The sequence below is a fragment of the Tetrahymena thermophila genome (genome assembly GCF_000189635.1).
Source record: "Tetrahymena thermophila SB210 genomic scaffold scf_8254667, whole genome shotgun sequence".
Lineage (NCBI taxonomy): Eukaryota > Ciliophora > Oligohymenophorea > Hymenostomatida > Tetrahymenidae > Tetrahymena > Tetrahymena thermophila.
In genome coordinates, this window is record NW_002476434.1 from 1,674,604 (window position 1) to 1,688,845 (window position 14,242).

Sequence of the window (14,242 nt, forward strand, 5' to 3'; positions counted from 1 at the left end):
ATTTTATTGATATATTTTATTTAAAAATACTTTTAGAATAAAAACTATCAAAAACTTTAATAGGCTATTTATTTTTGATGAATACTATGCAGATGACATTAAATTCAAATATTAATCACTTGGAAACTGTATAGAGAAGAAAAATTGTATTTATTTTAATAAGAAAAATTAATTCATGATTATTAGCAGGTTTATAAAACTGAAAAAATTCAAATATTGTAAAAAAATGATTAAATTGAAAGTCATTTTTTAATTTAAAATTATTTTTTTATCAAATATTAATATTTAAACAAATAAAACTAAAAACAAATATATAAATTCAAATAAAATCAAATTTCGCTTTTTGTTTCTCTAATTCTTTCAAGTAGCAATTAATCTAGACTCTTAGAAATCTTGGAATATTTTATTATTTCTGACTACTTTTCTTATTCGAAGAAAGAATCCACTAATAAATAGAATGGTTCAATTAATTGCGGCTCTAATTTAATTTATTATTTTAAATAATGAATAGATTTGTGTAAATTCTTTAAATTATCTTGCTGAATTAAAGTTAGAGCTAAGTAATAATTTGTTTATTAAGATCCATTTATTTTTAACCTATTTTTGAAGTAATTTATTGCATAGTCATATCTCTGCAATTTCATGCAAGCAAACCAAATATTATGATTAATGCTTGCTGATAAAGGATCGATTTAAGAGGCTTTTTCAAAATGAATAAGTGCCTATTCAAATTAACTTTAATTGCAATTGACAACTCCTAAATTTGTGTAGGCATCAATATAATTAGGATTTGTTTCAATAGCTTTTTCATACCAATTTTTAGATTCTTCATCTACTTTTTTTTTAAGGTATATGTTTCCCAAGTTAAACAAAGGAATGCATTATTATGGACATAAGCTATTAGCTTTGATGTAGCTCTCTGCTGCATTTTAAGTGTCACCTATATTATGGTAGCATACACCTAAAAGATTATAAGCATGAGAGTATTCTGGATTATACATCACTGCTTTGTTAAGATTTTCGATTGCGGTTTCATATTATTTTAGATTTAAATAGCTATGGCCTATTGATTTGTAAGCAATTGGGTTCTCAGGAAAAACATTTATTGATTATGTAAAATAATTAATAGCTTCATTATATTTGTTATTTTCAAAGTAGTTATTTCCAATGAGATTAAGACTTTAATAAGATGAAGGATTTATTTGAATTGCTTCTTTCAATACTTCTATAGATTCTTCAAATTACTCGTTGCTGTACAATTCCTTGCCTTTATTGTATTTATCTATAAATTCTTACTCATATTCATCTATTATTTAGGAAACTTGAACTTTCTATAACTCTTCGAAAGATAAAATCAGATCAGAAATTTTAGGTCTTAAATTTTTGTTCAACCAAAAGCTATTCATTAAGACTTTATTTATGTCCTTATCTATCTTTTCTTAAAATACATAAAATCCTGTTCCTTTCGTAAGTCTTTTTATAAATACCAAAGTTGCTTCAGCTAAAGCATATAAACAAACGCAAGCTACCCATACATCTCCTTCCTTTTCTTACAATACCTTGCTCTATTTAGCTATTTTATTTTTAGAAAAATCAAACAATTCAGGAGGTAAATAAAATGAGATATTATCCACTCTTTAGTCCATAAACTGTTTAGAAATCTCAGAAGGTATAACTTCTTATGGAAAGCCAAAGTCGCACAACTTAATATTATAATCTTTATCCAAAAAAATATTCCTTAAAGCTAACTCTTAAAGTACATAATTCTTAGAGTGAATATGTTCCAATGCATGCAATAATTACAATGAAAATTAAATGAATATTTTTCTATCAATCTATTTTTTTAATTTATTCTTCAACTACCAATCTATCAAATTCATTTCAAATCTTTCTAATAAAATAAAATAGTTTTCTTCTATCTAAAATTCTCCAAAATATTTTGCAATATTTTCATGATTGCAAGACTTTAAACTATGAGCTAATTACTATGCATAATCAAGTCTTTATTAAGATATTTATTCATCTTAATTTTAATGCAATGATATTACTTTAATTGAGTATTAGTTTTAGCTATCATGAGCAATAACAGTGTATTGCTAATCTGGCTTATCTATATATGACTTAGTAACTGTTATTTACTTATGAATTTCTAATTGCTTTATTATTAATTCCATTTAAACTAAATCTAAATATCTATTTAAATTACTGCAAATTAGTTTCAACTAAATATTTTTTAAATTTCTGATTATATCAAAATCCAAAAACCAATTTTAGTAATATATTAATAGATTGGCGCAATGCTAATTATGAATCTTTTTTTTATTAATAAACATCATATATTTTTGGTAAACATCTATTGTTGATTATGTTCATAACATTATTAAAAGTATTCAAATAATAGCATATTATTATTTTTTAAAACAAAAAATAGCCTTTTAATGATGATTGAATAAAAACTTATAATAAACATTAAAAATAGCAAGATTAAATAAAAAATAAATATTTTTAAAATAATAAATATCTTAAAAAAATTAAAATTTTTATTTATTTATTTGAGAAAAAACTCAAATAAACTTTTTAAGATAACTTTTTATTATTGTTACAAAAATTAAAAAGTATCCAATTAATATTTAATTTATGAGCTAAGCATTATCCTTTGCATAAAAGTGTAAAATCAGTATTTGTTTTCTTAAAAATAAATAATATTTATGAATTAATTATCAAACAAATTTAAAAAACTTAATAGATTTAAATTCATTCAAAAATATATTATTTAAAGATATTGTTTCAACATATAAATTTAAGATTATATTTATATAACATCTATTAATACATAAGAAGAAAGCAATAAGATAAAAAGAAATTAATTATCAGATTTAATATATAGTCAAAATAGATAATAAATGAATGAAAAAAATATAAAATTTGTATGGATTTAATATTTTGTTTGTATTTCGTCCTAAGTTAGTTAAAATTATTAATAATGAATGAATAATAATTATAAGTTTTTATGTGTCCTAAAAAATTTAATGTGAGCCATGATCAGAAAAAGAGACAACAAACACATGAATTTAATTTATTGTTAATTTTAGCTTTTAGTAATAAGATTCTATTTAATAACCAGTTGAAATTAATTTTAATTAGTTTTGTTAAGAAATATGGTTATCGGATTATGATTTTTATTGGCGTATTTACTTTTATAGGTTTTTGATTAGGGCTTTTATTACTTTTTGTAAAATTAAAACTTTTGCAATTAAGATTTTTCCTCTCTAAACAAAATTAGTGAAAAATAAATTAAAAAAGAATTAAAAAAATTAATTAAAAATGAGTCAAAAAAAAAATATATTTTTCGGTATAGTTTTGATATCTTTACTGATCAACGCATGCTTGTCTCAACAGCTAAGAAAGGATGAATTTAAAAGTAAGATAAGCTAAAAAATATAGCAACTTTAAAAGGACCTAAGAGGTGAATTATATGATAAGAATACTCACTTTACTCCTTTTCCTCCCAGATTCGATCATTAAAAAGGACTATATGGATCTTACATTCATGGAAATATCATAGATAAAGATAACTCATATCTCACTCATTTAATTAGAACTAATTTTAAATGTGATGATAATAACATGTTTGTTAGTAATTTTGTCTTAATGGCTTTGCTAGACAGCTATGAATTAGGAACTATTGATCTCTAATTAGAAGAATTTGAGTGGACAATAGATGCTATTTTGGAGTTTAGAGATAAAAATAAAGAATAAGGAATTCCTGTTTATTCATTTTGGTCATAAAAACTTATAAATGGCACTTGGGGAGCTGCACCTAGCAATTTAGAGCATGTAGCTTAATTGGCTGCTACTTTTCCCCCATGGTTGAAGAATTGGCTTGATGCTATAGGATTTTCTTATATTTCTCATGCCAGTGATATGTCAAAAGTATTTAGAGTTCCTCCTGATGCTGATGATAGTTCTGTAAATGTTGCTTTAGGTTAAAGACTAAAATAATTCTAATCTCTAACAAAAATTGAATAAAAGTGGAATAAAATGAATTTTAATACCAGTGCTTATTATGAATTACTTAAATAACACGCTTATAGACCATTTGCTAATCTTACAGGAGATTTAGAAAAGAAATATAATAATACCGATATAATTGATCCTAGATCTTATTTAGCTTTTTATGATTTTTTTGATGAATAATACTAAATAGCTTTAAAAGAATAAAGAAAACCCGTTTTAAGCTTTTTTTCAACCTGGATTTTAAACTATGAAGAACAGGTAAAAGATATTGTTACAATCCCCGCTTAAACCAATAATATTGATGTTTCTGTAAATGCTAATGCAATATTTGGTTTAAATAACGTATTAATAAATGATAAAAATGCAAGTGATTACTTTGACCAAGAGCTTCAAGGAATGTATTTAAATGTAACTAATTTAATTGCATATACTATTAAATCAGGTAGAGTTATTCAAAGACCAGATATCGTCATGCTTTACTATCCTTCCATTTTTGATTTTTACTGGTTTGCTGCTAGAAATGCTCACCTTTTAAATTCTTATGATAGCGAAATTAGATTTGAAGTCATGCGTTAAGCTAGAGATTCTCTAAATCAAGCCTTAAGAAATTAAGGAACCTAGTAAATTCTAAGCGAAATAAAGTATGATAAATAAGGTAATGCATACTGGGATGAATTTTTAGGAGATTATGCTGATAAAGTTAGAGGAGAAGATAGAAACTTCGCATCTGCTTTAGCTTTAAATGCACTTCTTGATATTTGGACTATCAGTGAAAAGGATCTAAAAACAGGTAAAGTTATCAGAAAGTTCATCTAAAACACACCTAAAAACGTAACCGATGCCATTGATAAAGGAATCTAAAAGATCATAAATTACAAGCCAAATTTCTTTGAAACTCATGATGAAAATGTTTTCTTTTCTGGTAGTTTGAAAAACAATGCTTCTAATTAAATGTTTATGCCTAGTAATTTTAACAATTTTGCAAATGGCACATCTGTTAATCCTCATACCACAGAATTTAATTGGGATTTCTTGAAAACCTTGAGATTAGCAGTTAAAGGTTTTATCCCTAAAGACTAATATGAATAAATGATCTAAGAAACATGGTTCCAAGAATAAACACCAGTTGATTTCCCTGGATATAATGTTGGTGAAGGTTTTACCTTCCCATATTGGTCTTCACCTGCAATAACATATTCAATGTCTCTTTTAGCTCTTTCTAAGCATATTTCTATAATAAATTGATACAAAAGCAATTTATATATTAAATATATATCAATCTATCAATTAAAATGATTTTTCATTCTTATAAATTTATTTTATTAAGCATTTCCTAATATTTTTTTTATTTAATTTGAATTACATTTGAATTACTTTTTGTACAAATAAAAAATACAAAAACATCTAAAAAAATGCACCGACCGGGAATCGAACCCGGGTCAAAGCGATGGCAACGCTCTATTCTACCACTAAACCATCGGTGCTTTCGTTATTAAAACTGCTAAAAGCTCGATTATTTTATTTAATTGATTAAAAATTAAAAAATTTTAAATGATGATAATTAATTTGTTTGAATGGAGCCTAACTATTATTTAAAACATAACTGTATTCTAAATTGCCTTTATTTTTATTTAGAAAAAAGTTAAGATTTGTTTATAAATTTGTAGAAAGCATTAAAAAAAATAAATCTAAAAAGATATCAAAAACATTTTAAACAATTTAAAAAAGATTTTTAAATTTCAAATAATTTTAACAAAGAATCAATTTTTTTTAAAACAAGGGAAATAAAATCTGTGTAATTAAGAAGATGATAATTTGAAACTAGTACTAATTACATATGAGTTCTATAAAATAACTAATATAAGTGTATATATTATATTATATTAAATTTATTTGTTTTAGATTTTTGTATATTTTTAACAGGAATCATCTAAAGAATTTTATTTGATAAGATTTATTTATGTTAAATTAAAACTCTATATGAAAAGCCACATTAGTGGTTCTTGTTTATTTATGGTTGAGAATTATAATTATATATTTTAATGTATTTTTTTATAGAGAAGTTTGTCTTAATTAAAGCATGTTTCTTTATCAAAAATCATCAATAGAATTGTTATTATTGTTATTATTATTAAATATTTTATCCAATAACTACTTCTTGCTCATAAAATTTATTAATTGTTGTATTGTTTAAAATATTATTAGATGTTGTATTTAAAAATGAGCCACTATTAAGAATGTTAGTATTATTGTTATTGCTGTTTGTTGTTGAGCTAGGAATGATACCTCCCATTATATTTTTAGTAGAAAGAGGGTTAACGTTGTTATTAAAACTTTAATTGAAAGTATTTTGCTCTTGATTGTAACTATTACCAAAATTTATAACCTTCTTATATCCGCCTATTTATTTTTAATTTTTTATTTGTAAATTTTTTTAAAAACTAAATTAATTTTATACCTCTGTTGCAAGATACATTGTTGTTAACAGAAGAAGATTGAGGAGACTTTACAGACCCTAAAGAGCTTATAAATGATGTTCCTGGCATATGGCTGGGATAAATAGTCTTATTTTAATGAACTTTCTTATTATAAATCTTCTTATAGAGATTAAAAAGTGGATTCTTAGGATCTCTTATACCATTAACTAGTGTTTCTTCATCATTAGTATATCCCATATAAACCTTTTTTATTAAATCATTTTATCAATTATTTGTTTGAAAATTAAAAAAAAAAAATTACAATGCTTTTTAAGACATCTGAATCAATGCTATTGATAGGCTCATCATCATTCAGATGATGTAAGGCAAAGTTTTATGTACTATGGCCATTTCCAGTTGTGTTTATGTTGTTACTACTTCCTTAGGTATTAAGGTGGTGTACAGGATGATTATAAGGATTAATGTTCATGTTATTACTTGATTAATTATTTTTATCAGAAATATAAGTGCAGTCTCCTGAATTAGGCTATTAAACATAATCCTAAGAATTTCTAAATAGTTCCATGCGCTTTTCGTGTCTTTTCTATAAGTTGTGATAGGTTGAATTATAGTTCATAGGACTATCAGAGAATGTATTGTTTCCATTATTATTATTATTATTAATATTATTACTAGAAGGATTGTTGTTGCTAATAAAATAATTTTAATAATTGCACGAAGAACTCTTAGTTGTTAAAGGAAGAGGGGGCTTAGATGTTGGACTGTTTCCATCATTATTATTTAACTAAATTACTATATTTTTATTATTAATAAAGTAATTGCTATTATTCTAATTAGTATTATTATTAATATTGTTATTATTTTGCTAAGAAGGAGTCATTACATTTGTAGCATTAGGCTTATTAGGGTAATAAAATAAATTATTTGGAGACATAAATTTGTCTTTTTCATTAGATTTTTGAGGGAAGTTATTTTCTTAATTATTTGTAAAATTAATTTGTTGTCCCATGTTACTTGGGGTGCTGATGTTGCCAAGATTACCAAGTTGCATATGTATTCCTGATGCTGAAGAAGGTGTCTTTTGAGGGTTATTGAATTTGAATTGTTTCAGATTAGAATTGAAAGGACTATTTAATTATAGATAGTTATTTACTAAGATAGTACTGCTTGAATTCGTGTTAGAATTGCAATTACCACCATTTAACACCAGTTGCTATTGCTGTTGTTAAATTTACTATTACTATTGTTATTATTATTATTATTACTATTGTAATTATTAGAGATTATTATCAAAGTTATTTGATTGCTGATTTCCGCTTATAGATATTTACTAGTTTTATGATGATTGAGGATTTGAAGAAATAGAAGATTGCTAATGAGAAGAAGGATTTTAATTTTACATAAAGGTATTCTTCTTTCCTCCCAACCAAGGATGACTTAAAACCTTTAGATAGTATATTTTAAATTAAAAAATTTTTAATAAACAAATTTAAAATATTTTTAAAAAATTTTATTTTATAATGAAATTTTTTTAATTTTTGTAACAATTCTTACAAAAATGTTTTAATTAATATTTTTATTACTTCTGTTGCAGTTGGTCTTAAGTCACAATCTGTATTTAATACCCATTTGATAAAATCTCTAGCTTCCTTTGAAAGGAAATCAGGAGAAAGGAAATCACCTTTGGTTATTTTCTTATAGAGTTCCTTATCGGTTTATCCTTTTTAAATTGATGAAAAAGAAGTTAAAAAATTTTTTTTTAAATGCTTGCTTTACCTTTAAAAGGGAATGTGCCACATAGTAATGCATATAGAAGGACACCAAGAGCCCAAATATCAGCAGGTGGACCAGTATATTCTCTTTTATTAACAATTTCAGGTGCCATATATGAAGGGGTACCACAAAACATTTTATATTTTTAATCATTTGGGATGCAAGTAGAAAATCCAAAGTCAATTAATTTAGGATTATTATTTTCATCAAGGAGAATATTTTCTAATTTGATATCTCTGTGGCAAATTTATTTTGAGTGAATATACTCAATAGACGAAACAAGTTGTTTAAATATCCTTTTGGCATCATTTTCAGTGAGTCTTCTATTGGGCTAAGCCTTTAAGTATCCATGGAGAGAAGTACCAGGAATATATTCCATAATGATATTTACATGGTTATTAGTTTCTATTGTGTCGTAAACTTTGATAACGTTCTAATGGTTTAGCATTTGTAAAAGTTTTATTTCTCTTCTAACTGATTTCTTTCTTTGGGGTTCTTTTATTCTTTGCTTTTCATAAATCTTTATAGCTACTTTTTTGTTGAATATTTTATTTAAGGCAACTCTTACAGTGGCATAAGCGCCTTGCCCTACTTGTTTACCAACAAGATATTCTTCCTTGAATTTTTGTGTCTTGTCTATGTTATCATCTTAAAACTATTATTCACAAAAGTACTCCTTTAATATAATTAAAAAATAAAAATCTTACTTGAATAATTTTTCGTTCCTTCTCTTCAGGAAGAGCAGATAAGAACTTATCGGGCTCGTAGCACTTAGAATCATCATTTAAGAATCTAATATTGTCAGCGTGATCTTTTGGAGTACCGTTGCTAGAGAATGGATTGTAAGGAGCATTTTAAGGTGCAGCGATGTTTTAATTTACTTGTTATATTCCTGACAAAGGGTATTAAGCTGCTGCAGAAACTCCATTTGGCTCAGTGCTAGTAGGTTTTTATTTTTTAGCAGTAGTGGTATTTTCTTCACAATCATAAACTTAAGTATTTGTAACAGTTGTCGTAATCTATTAAGCATCATAATTTTTAACTCCAGAATTACTTTAGTTATTTTGCTATGTTTGCAAAATAGTAGCATTTTAAATTGTATTTGACTGTAATGAAGATTAAGTATTTTAATTCAATTTTACTGCTGTAGCATTTGTTGTTGTGCTTGGGAAGTCAAACTAAAAATGTTCATTTTACTTTCTCTTATTATCACAAGTCAAAATTTACTATCCCAAATATGATGGAAATTCAATTTTTTTATTTTCTTTGGTTGATTGTATTTTTATTTGTTACAACTGCTAGTTATTTGATGAGTTAGTTTAAAATTGTTATTAAAGCTGTTATTGTTACTGAATTTGTAATTGCTATTATTACTATTATTATTATTGTTATTAAACAACCTATTATTATTGTTAAACCAGCATAGGTTTGCTAGTTTACTAAATTTGTTGCTTGTAATAATTTAACGAGCTATTATTTTTATGATGACTACTGTTCAAGGGAGAAGCCTATGTATTTTAATTTATGATATTGTTATTGCTGTTTGTATTTATGTTGTTAAGTAGCAAGTTACTTCCACTTCCGCTGTTGTTATTATTTAAATGGGTTGTGTTTAAGTAAGAATGACTGATATTGCTATTCCCTTAATTATTTAGCATTACACCATTTGGATTATAATTCTAACTAGTTTAAATACAATTTTAATTTAGAATGATAGTATTTGGTTTTAATCCTGTTGAGAGAGCACGTTTAGAATTCTAAGGTTAAATTTACTATTGATTGAAAGAAATAATCTCTTTAGATTAATTGGTGCAGGTTTCTGAGCTTTTTTCCCTTGTAATCTTTTAATAGTTTTTCAAAAACTCACTTGAATTATTAAGTCTTATACTTATTTCTCTATATTTGTTATTGCTTTAACCGTTATTGTTGTAGCTGTTTAAATTGATATTGTTATTCGTTGGAGTATTTACTTAATTTGATGAGGAATTTAACATGTTAAATTATTGTTAAGTAGAAGAAGTAAACACATTTGACGAGTTATTTAATTAGGTGTAATTTACATTTTCATTATTTCCATAAGCATTTTCCTTATTAGCTATAGTTTTTGGTCTCTTCTTTTAAACTGATTATTACTAATTTGTTGGGCTTTTTAAAATATCAATTCCTCTAACGTCTTTAATTTAATTAGATTTAGCCTATGATTGAAGTAGTAGTTATTGCTGTTAGTTTGAATGAGGAGCATAGTGAGGCTATAATGGTTCTTTAGCATATTGCATTTATTACTAATGATATTACAATGCAGCTTTTGTGCAAGGAGAGTAAGATTACTGTCCGCTTATGTTATTCAAATTATTATTTCCAATAGTCTAATATAAAGTAAATAAGTTAAATAAAATATTGAGAGATTAAAAATACTTTATTTAGAAGATTTAAGTCAGTTTCATTCAATTTTTGAGAAGGTCTTTAATTTGAATAGGCGTACCTCCTTTTTATTTTTAATAAGTTAGAAATTAAAATCTAGTAGTCAGTTTTAGATTAATTTTGAATTTGAATTCACTTTAAATATGCTCACAAAAATAAGGCTAAGTTTAAATTGCAAAAAAAAAAAAAAAATTCAAATTGCAGAACAAGTAGATCATAGAAAAAATGTATGGAAGAAATAAAAAAAAGATTTTTATGTTCCTAATAGTGAATGAATGCGAAAAGAATAATTTAGAAGCAAAAAAATATCAGTTTAGATTTCAATTGAATTTGTTTGATTATAAAAAAAATAATGCAATAATAAACAATCAAACAAATAATCAAAAAATAATGATTGTAAAAAAGAGGATGTTTTTATTTGGGGAGGCTGCCTATCTTATTTTTGAATTTGAAAGTAAATTTGATTAAAAATCTTTGAATGTCCTAAAAAAATTTATCTTTTCTTAATTAATTTTTTTACACAACAAATCAAAGAGTATTCAAATTATTATTTATTTATTTAGGTATGTATGTATCTATTTACTTATTCATCTATCTAATTTAACTATTTTGAATTTATCAAAAATATTGCGCTTTCATTCATCTTTCAGTGTTGCTAAATAACGAATTTACTCACTCATTCATAAATACATTAAATATATTATTAATGTGTGCATTTATTTTAAACTAAATCAAAACCTAAATTTTAAGATTTTAACAACCATATACCCTTTGAAATAATAAAATCTATAGAACGAATATCTTTTCGCATTTAAACTTTAGCTTTTTGAATATTCATTATGAATTTAAATTCATTGATAAAATGATATGAGCTATCTTTTTGTTATTTAATTTACTGTGCTGATGGCTGAGTTGAAAGACCTGTAGGTTAATTTGATATGGAAGAATTAATAATCTAACCAGTTTAGTATTTGTTGCTTATTGAGTGACTCTTTTTCTTGTAAAAAGAGTTTTAAGAAGTGCTGTTGTTTGTAGAAGCTTAGGCGTAAGACTGTATATTTTCTTAATTGTTTTTTAAATCCTCTTTACTCATCTTCTTCATAATAATATTTGTGACATAATTTTTCAGTCCTTCGGAAGCCTTAGCTCCAGTTCTTTCAATCATTTTGTTTACATTATTTTAGTTAGAGTATTATTGGTTAATTATACCCATAGATCCATTAGCTATGTTAGTATTTTATGATAAAATGCTTGTGTTTGTAGCTGTATTGCTATTGCTTTATTAAGGAGATTTTGAATTTCTTTTGTAAAAATTATCAAGCAAGTCCTTCAAGTTGCCCTTAGAACCTGCATTATTCATGTTATTGCTGCTTAGATTATTTGCATTTTACTATAATTAGACATTCCCTCCTATTTATATCCCTTAATTTAAACCATTTCCATTTCCCTAACTGCTTGAGGGTGTATTTCCAACTTAGTTTCTATACATTTTGCGTATTCTTTCTGCCAAAGACGCTGATGAATTATTATTCTTAGTTGAAGAGTACCCCTTATCTTTTATCAAAAGTATTAAAATGAATATTTGTTTCTCGATAAAAAAAATTTGAATTCAAAAAATTTTTATTTAAACTAAATGAAAATGTTTCATCATATTTCTTTTTGTTTTTGTTTAAAATAGTCAAGTAAATTAGTAAGTACTCATCATAGCTTAGATATCCTCCATGCGAATATTCTTGTATTACTATTTAGTGCTGCTGCATCCAGAATATGCGTCCATGCTTGTAAATATGTAATTTTTATAGCCTTCTAAAAGGAATATATGCTTTGTTATATTGTTTTCTGTTGAGAATGATGTTCCTCTAAGACCTATTTTGAAACCCTAATATATAAATAAATATTATACAATTAAGTCTCCTTCTTTGATTTTATTTGTTTGTATTTTATTTGCTCTAGTAATTAATTACAAGTAATAAATTAAATCAAATAATGTATTTAACAATATTCATTCTTAATAATATTACTTTTTGTTTTAAGACTGGCTTTTTATTTAAGTGAATAGCTATTCAATTTTTCTTTCTTTCTTGTTTCTTAATTTGTTTGTTTGTTTGCTTATTTATTGTTTGATGAATACATTTTTAATTTTTGATTTGATTTCAATAATCATCAATATCAAATTTATTCATTCTACATATTTAAAAGAAACAAGAATTAAAAAATAAAGATATTTTGCATAACAGCACATAAAAATCAAAAAATAAATAAATAATTGAAAAATAACTTTGTAATTTGAGTTTCTCTAATTAATTTAAGTCAAATTTTAAATGATAAATATTGTTTTAACTTTAACTGAAAAAAAATGCTTCATATAATTTTTTACAAAGTATTTATTTAAAAATGATATAAGTTGTGTCTAATTCTATATTTAGAAATATCAGATTACTTTCGAAATTATTATATTTTTCATGCTGATCAAACTATAAATTTAAACTATCTCTCTTTTACTTTAATAAAATATTTAAATTTAAAAATTAATCAATATATTTTTTTAATCAAAAAATAAATGAGAATAAATTATTACAATAAAGCTCTTATTTATTTATATTTTAAAATATTTTTAAATAAAAATTATTGATTTTGATTTTAGTTTATTGTTTTTCATAATCAATTACTTTTTTTGATAATAAAATAAACACCTAATTTAAATTTGAAAAAATTAATATCAAAGAATTTATGATTCTGATTTTTTTACCAAAGCCTAATAAGCATTCAAAAAAAATTATTTTGGAACAAATTATATTTATTTGCAAATTTATATTTAATCTAATTTAAAATAAAATTTAAAATAATTATTTTATGATTTTTCTTTTTTTTTTATAATTAATGTTAAATGTCATTAAAAAATTAAGTGTTTGTTTATTTACAAAGCATAGCTCAATAATTTAGAAAAATTTAGATATTTAAATTTTATATTGAATCTGTTAATGATCTATAATATTTTTATGTATATTACTTGAAGAATGTTATTTTTGATAAAATTTTTACAAATTATTTTTATTTAATAGAAATTCTATTTGATCTATAACAACGTATATACTGAATTATTTTATACATGATTATTAGAATTTATAGTATATATACTTTTTTTCTCTGTTTTTAAATATAACTGCTTGAAATTTGTCAAACTTTGATTTTTCTATTTTGGGTTTGTGATCATTAGTTGGCAAAATTTTATCCAATAATTTTTAAAACTATAATATGTTATTATAATTATTAATATTATAAACTAATTAAAAAACTGATAGATAAATAAATAAAATAAAATTTTTTAATTCTTAAATTTAAGTTTAGTCATGTTAAAATTATTTTTTAAATATTTTAAAGTTTAAAATAATTTGTAATTTTTAATTAAAAAATTGTTTTATTCAAAAGTTAAACTAATTTAATTTTTTACAAATAAATCGCCAGTTATCTAATACCAAATAATTAAAATATTTTTTTTTTATTAAATTTTTTCCTGTAATTGATTGTATAAAATTTGATAATATTATTATTTAAATATATATATTTAATAAATATGACTATTTTTTAACTTT

The 14,242-nt window shown here is 23.8% G+C and overlaps 3 protein-coding genes across 3 annotated transcripts; 1 reads left to right on the top strand and 2 right to left on the bottom strand. All coding sequences in view use genetic code 6, as the record gives it.

The window, feature by feature from the left end:
• Positions 1–329: 329 nt before the first annotated feature.
• On the bottom strand, positions 330–2,174 carry TTHERM_00037500 (tetratricopeptide repeat protein; the record flags this gene model as incomplete). Its single annotated transcript, XM_972058.1, has 1 exon — positions 330–2,174. One exon carries the CDS (start codon positions 2,172–2,174, stop codon positions 330–332), a length of 1,845 nt encoding a protein of 614 aa, XP_977151.1.
• A 1,150-nt stretch (positions 2,175–3,324) lies between these two features.
• TTHERM_00037510 (transmembrane protein, putative) lies at positions 3,325–5,262 on the top strand (the record flags this gene model as incomplete). The annotated part of the gene is made up of 1 exon (XM_972059.1): positions 3,325–5,262. One exon carries the CDS (start codon positions 3,325–3,327, stop codon positions 5,260–5,262), a length of 1,938 nt encoding a protein of 645 aa, XP_977152.1.
• Positions 5,263–6,118: 856 nt separating this feature from the next.
• TTHERM_00037530 (Serine/Threonine kinase domain protein) lies at positions 6,119–12,426 on the bottom strand (the record flags this gene model as incomplete). The annotated part of the gene is made up of 9 exons (XM_972060.2): positions 6,119–6,417; positions 6,476–6,698; positions 6,757–7,899; positions 8,039–8,175; positions 8,232–8,883; positions 8,936–10,594; positions 10,644–10,713; positions 11,546–12,203; positions 12,348–12,426. The coding sequence occupies 9 exons, from the start codon at positions 12,424–12,426 to the stop codon at positions 6,119–6,121; spliced, it is 4,920 nt and encodes a 1,639-aa protein (XP_977153.2).
• Positions 12,427–14,242: the final 1,816 nt, after the last annotated feature.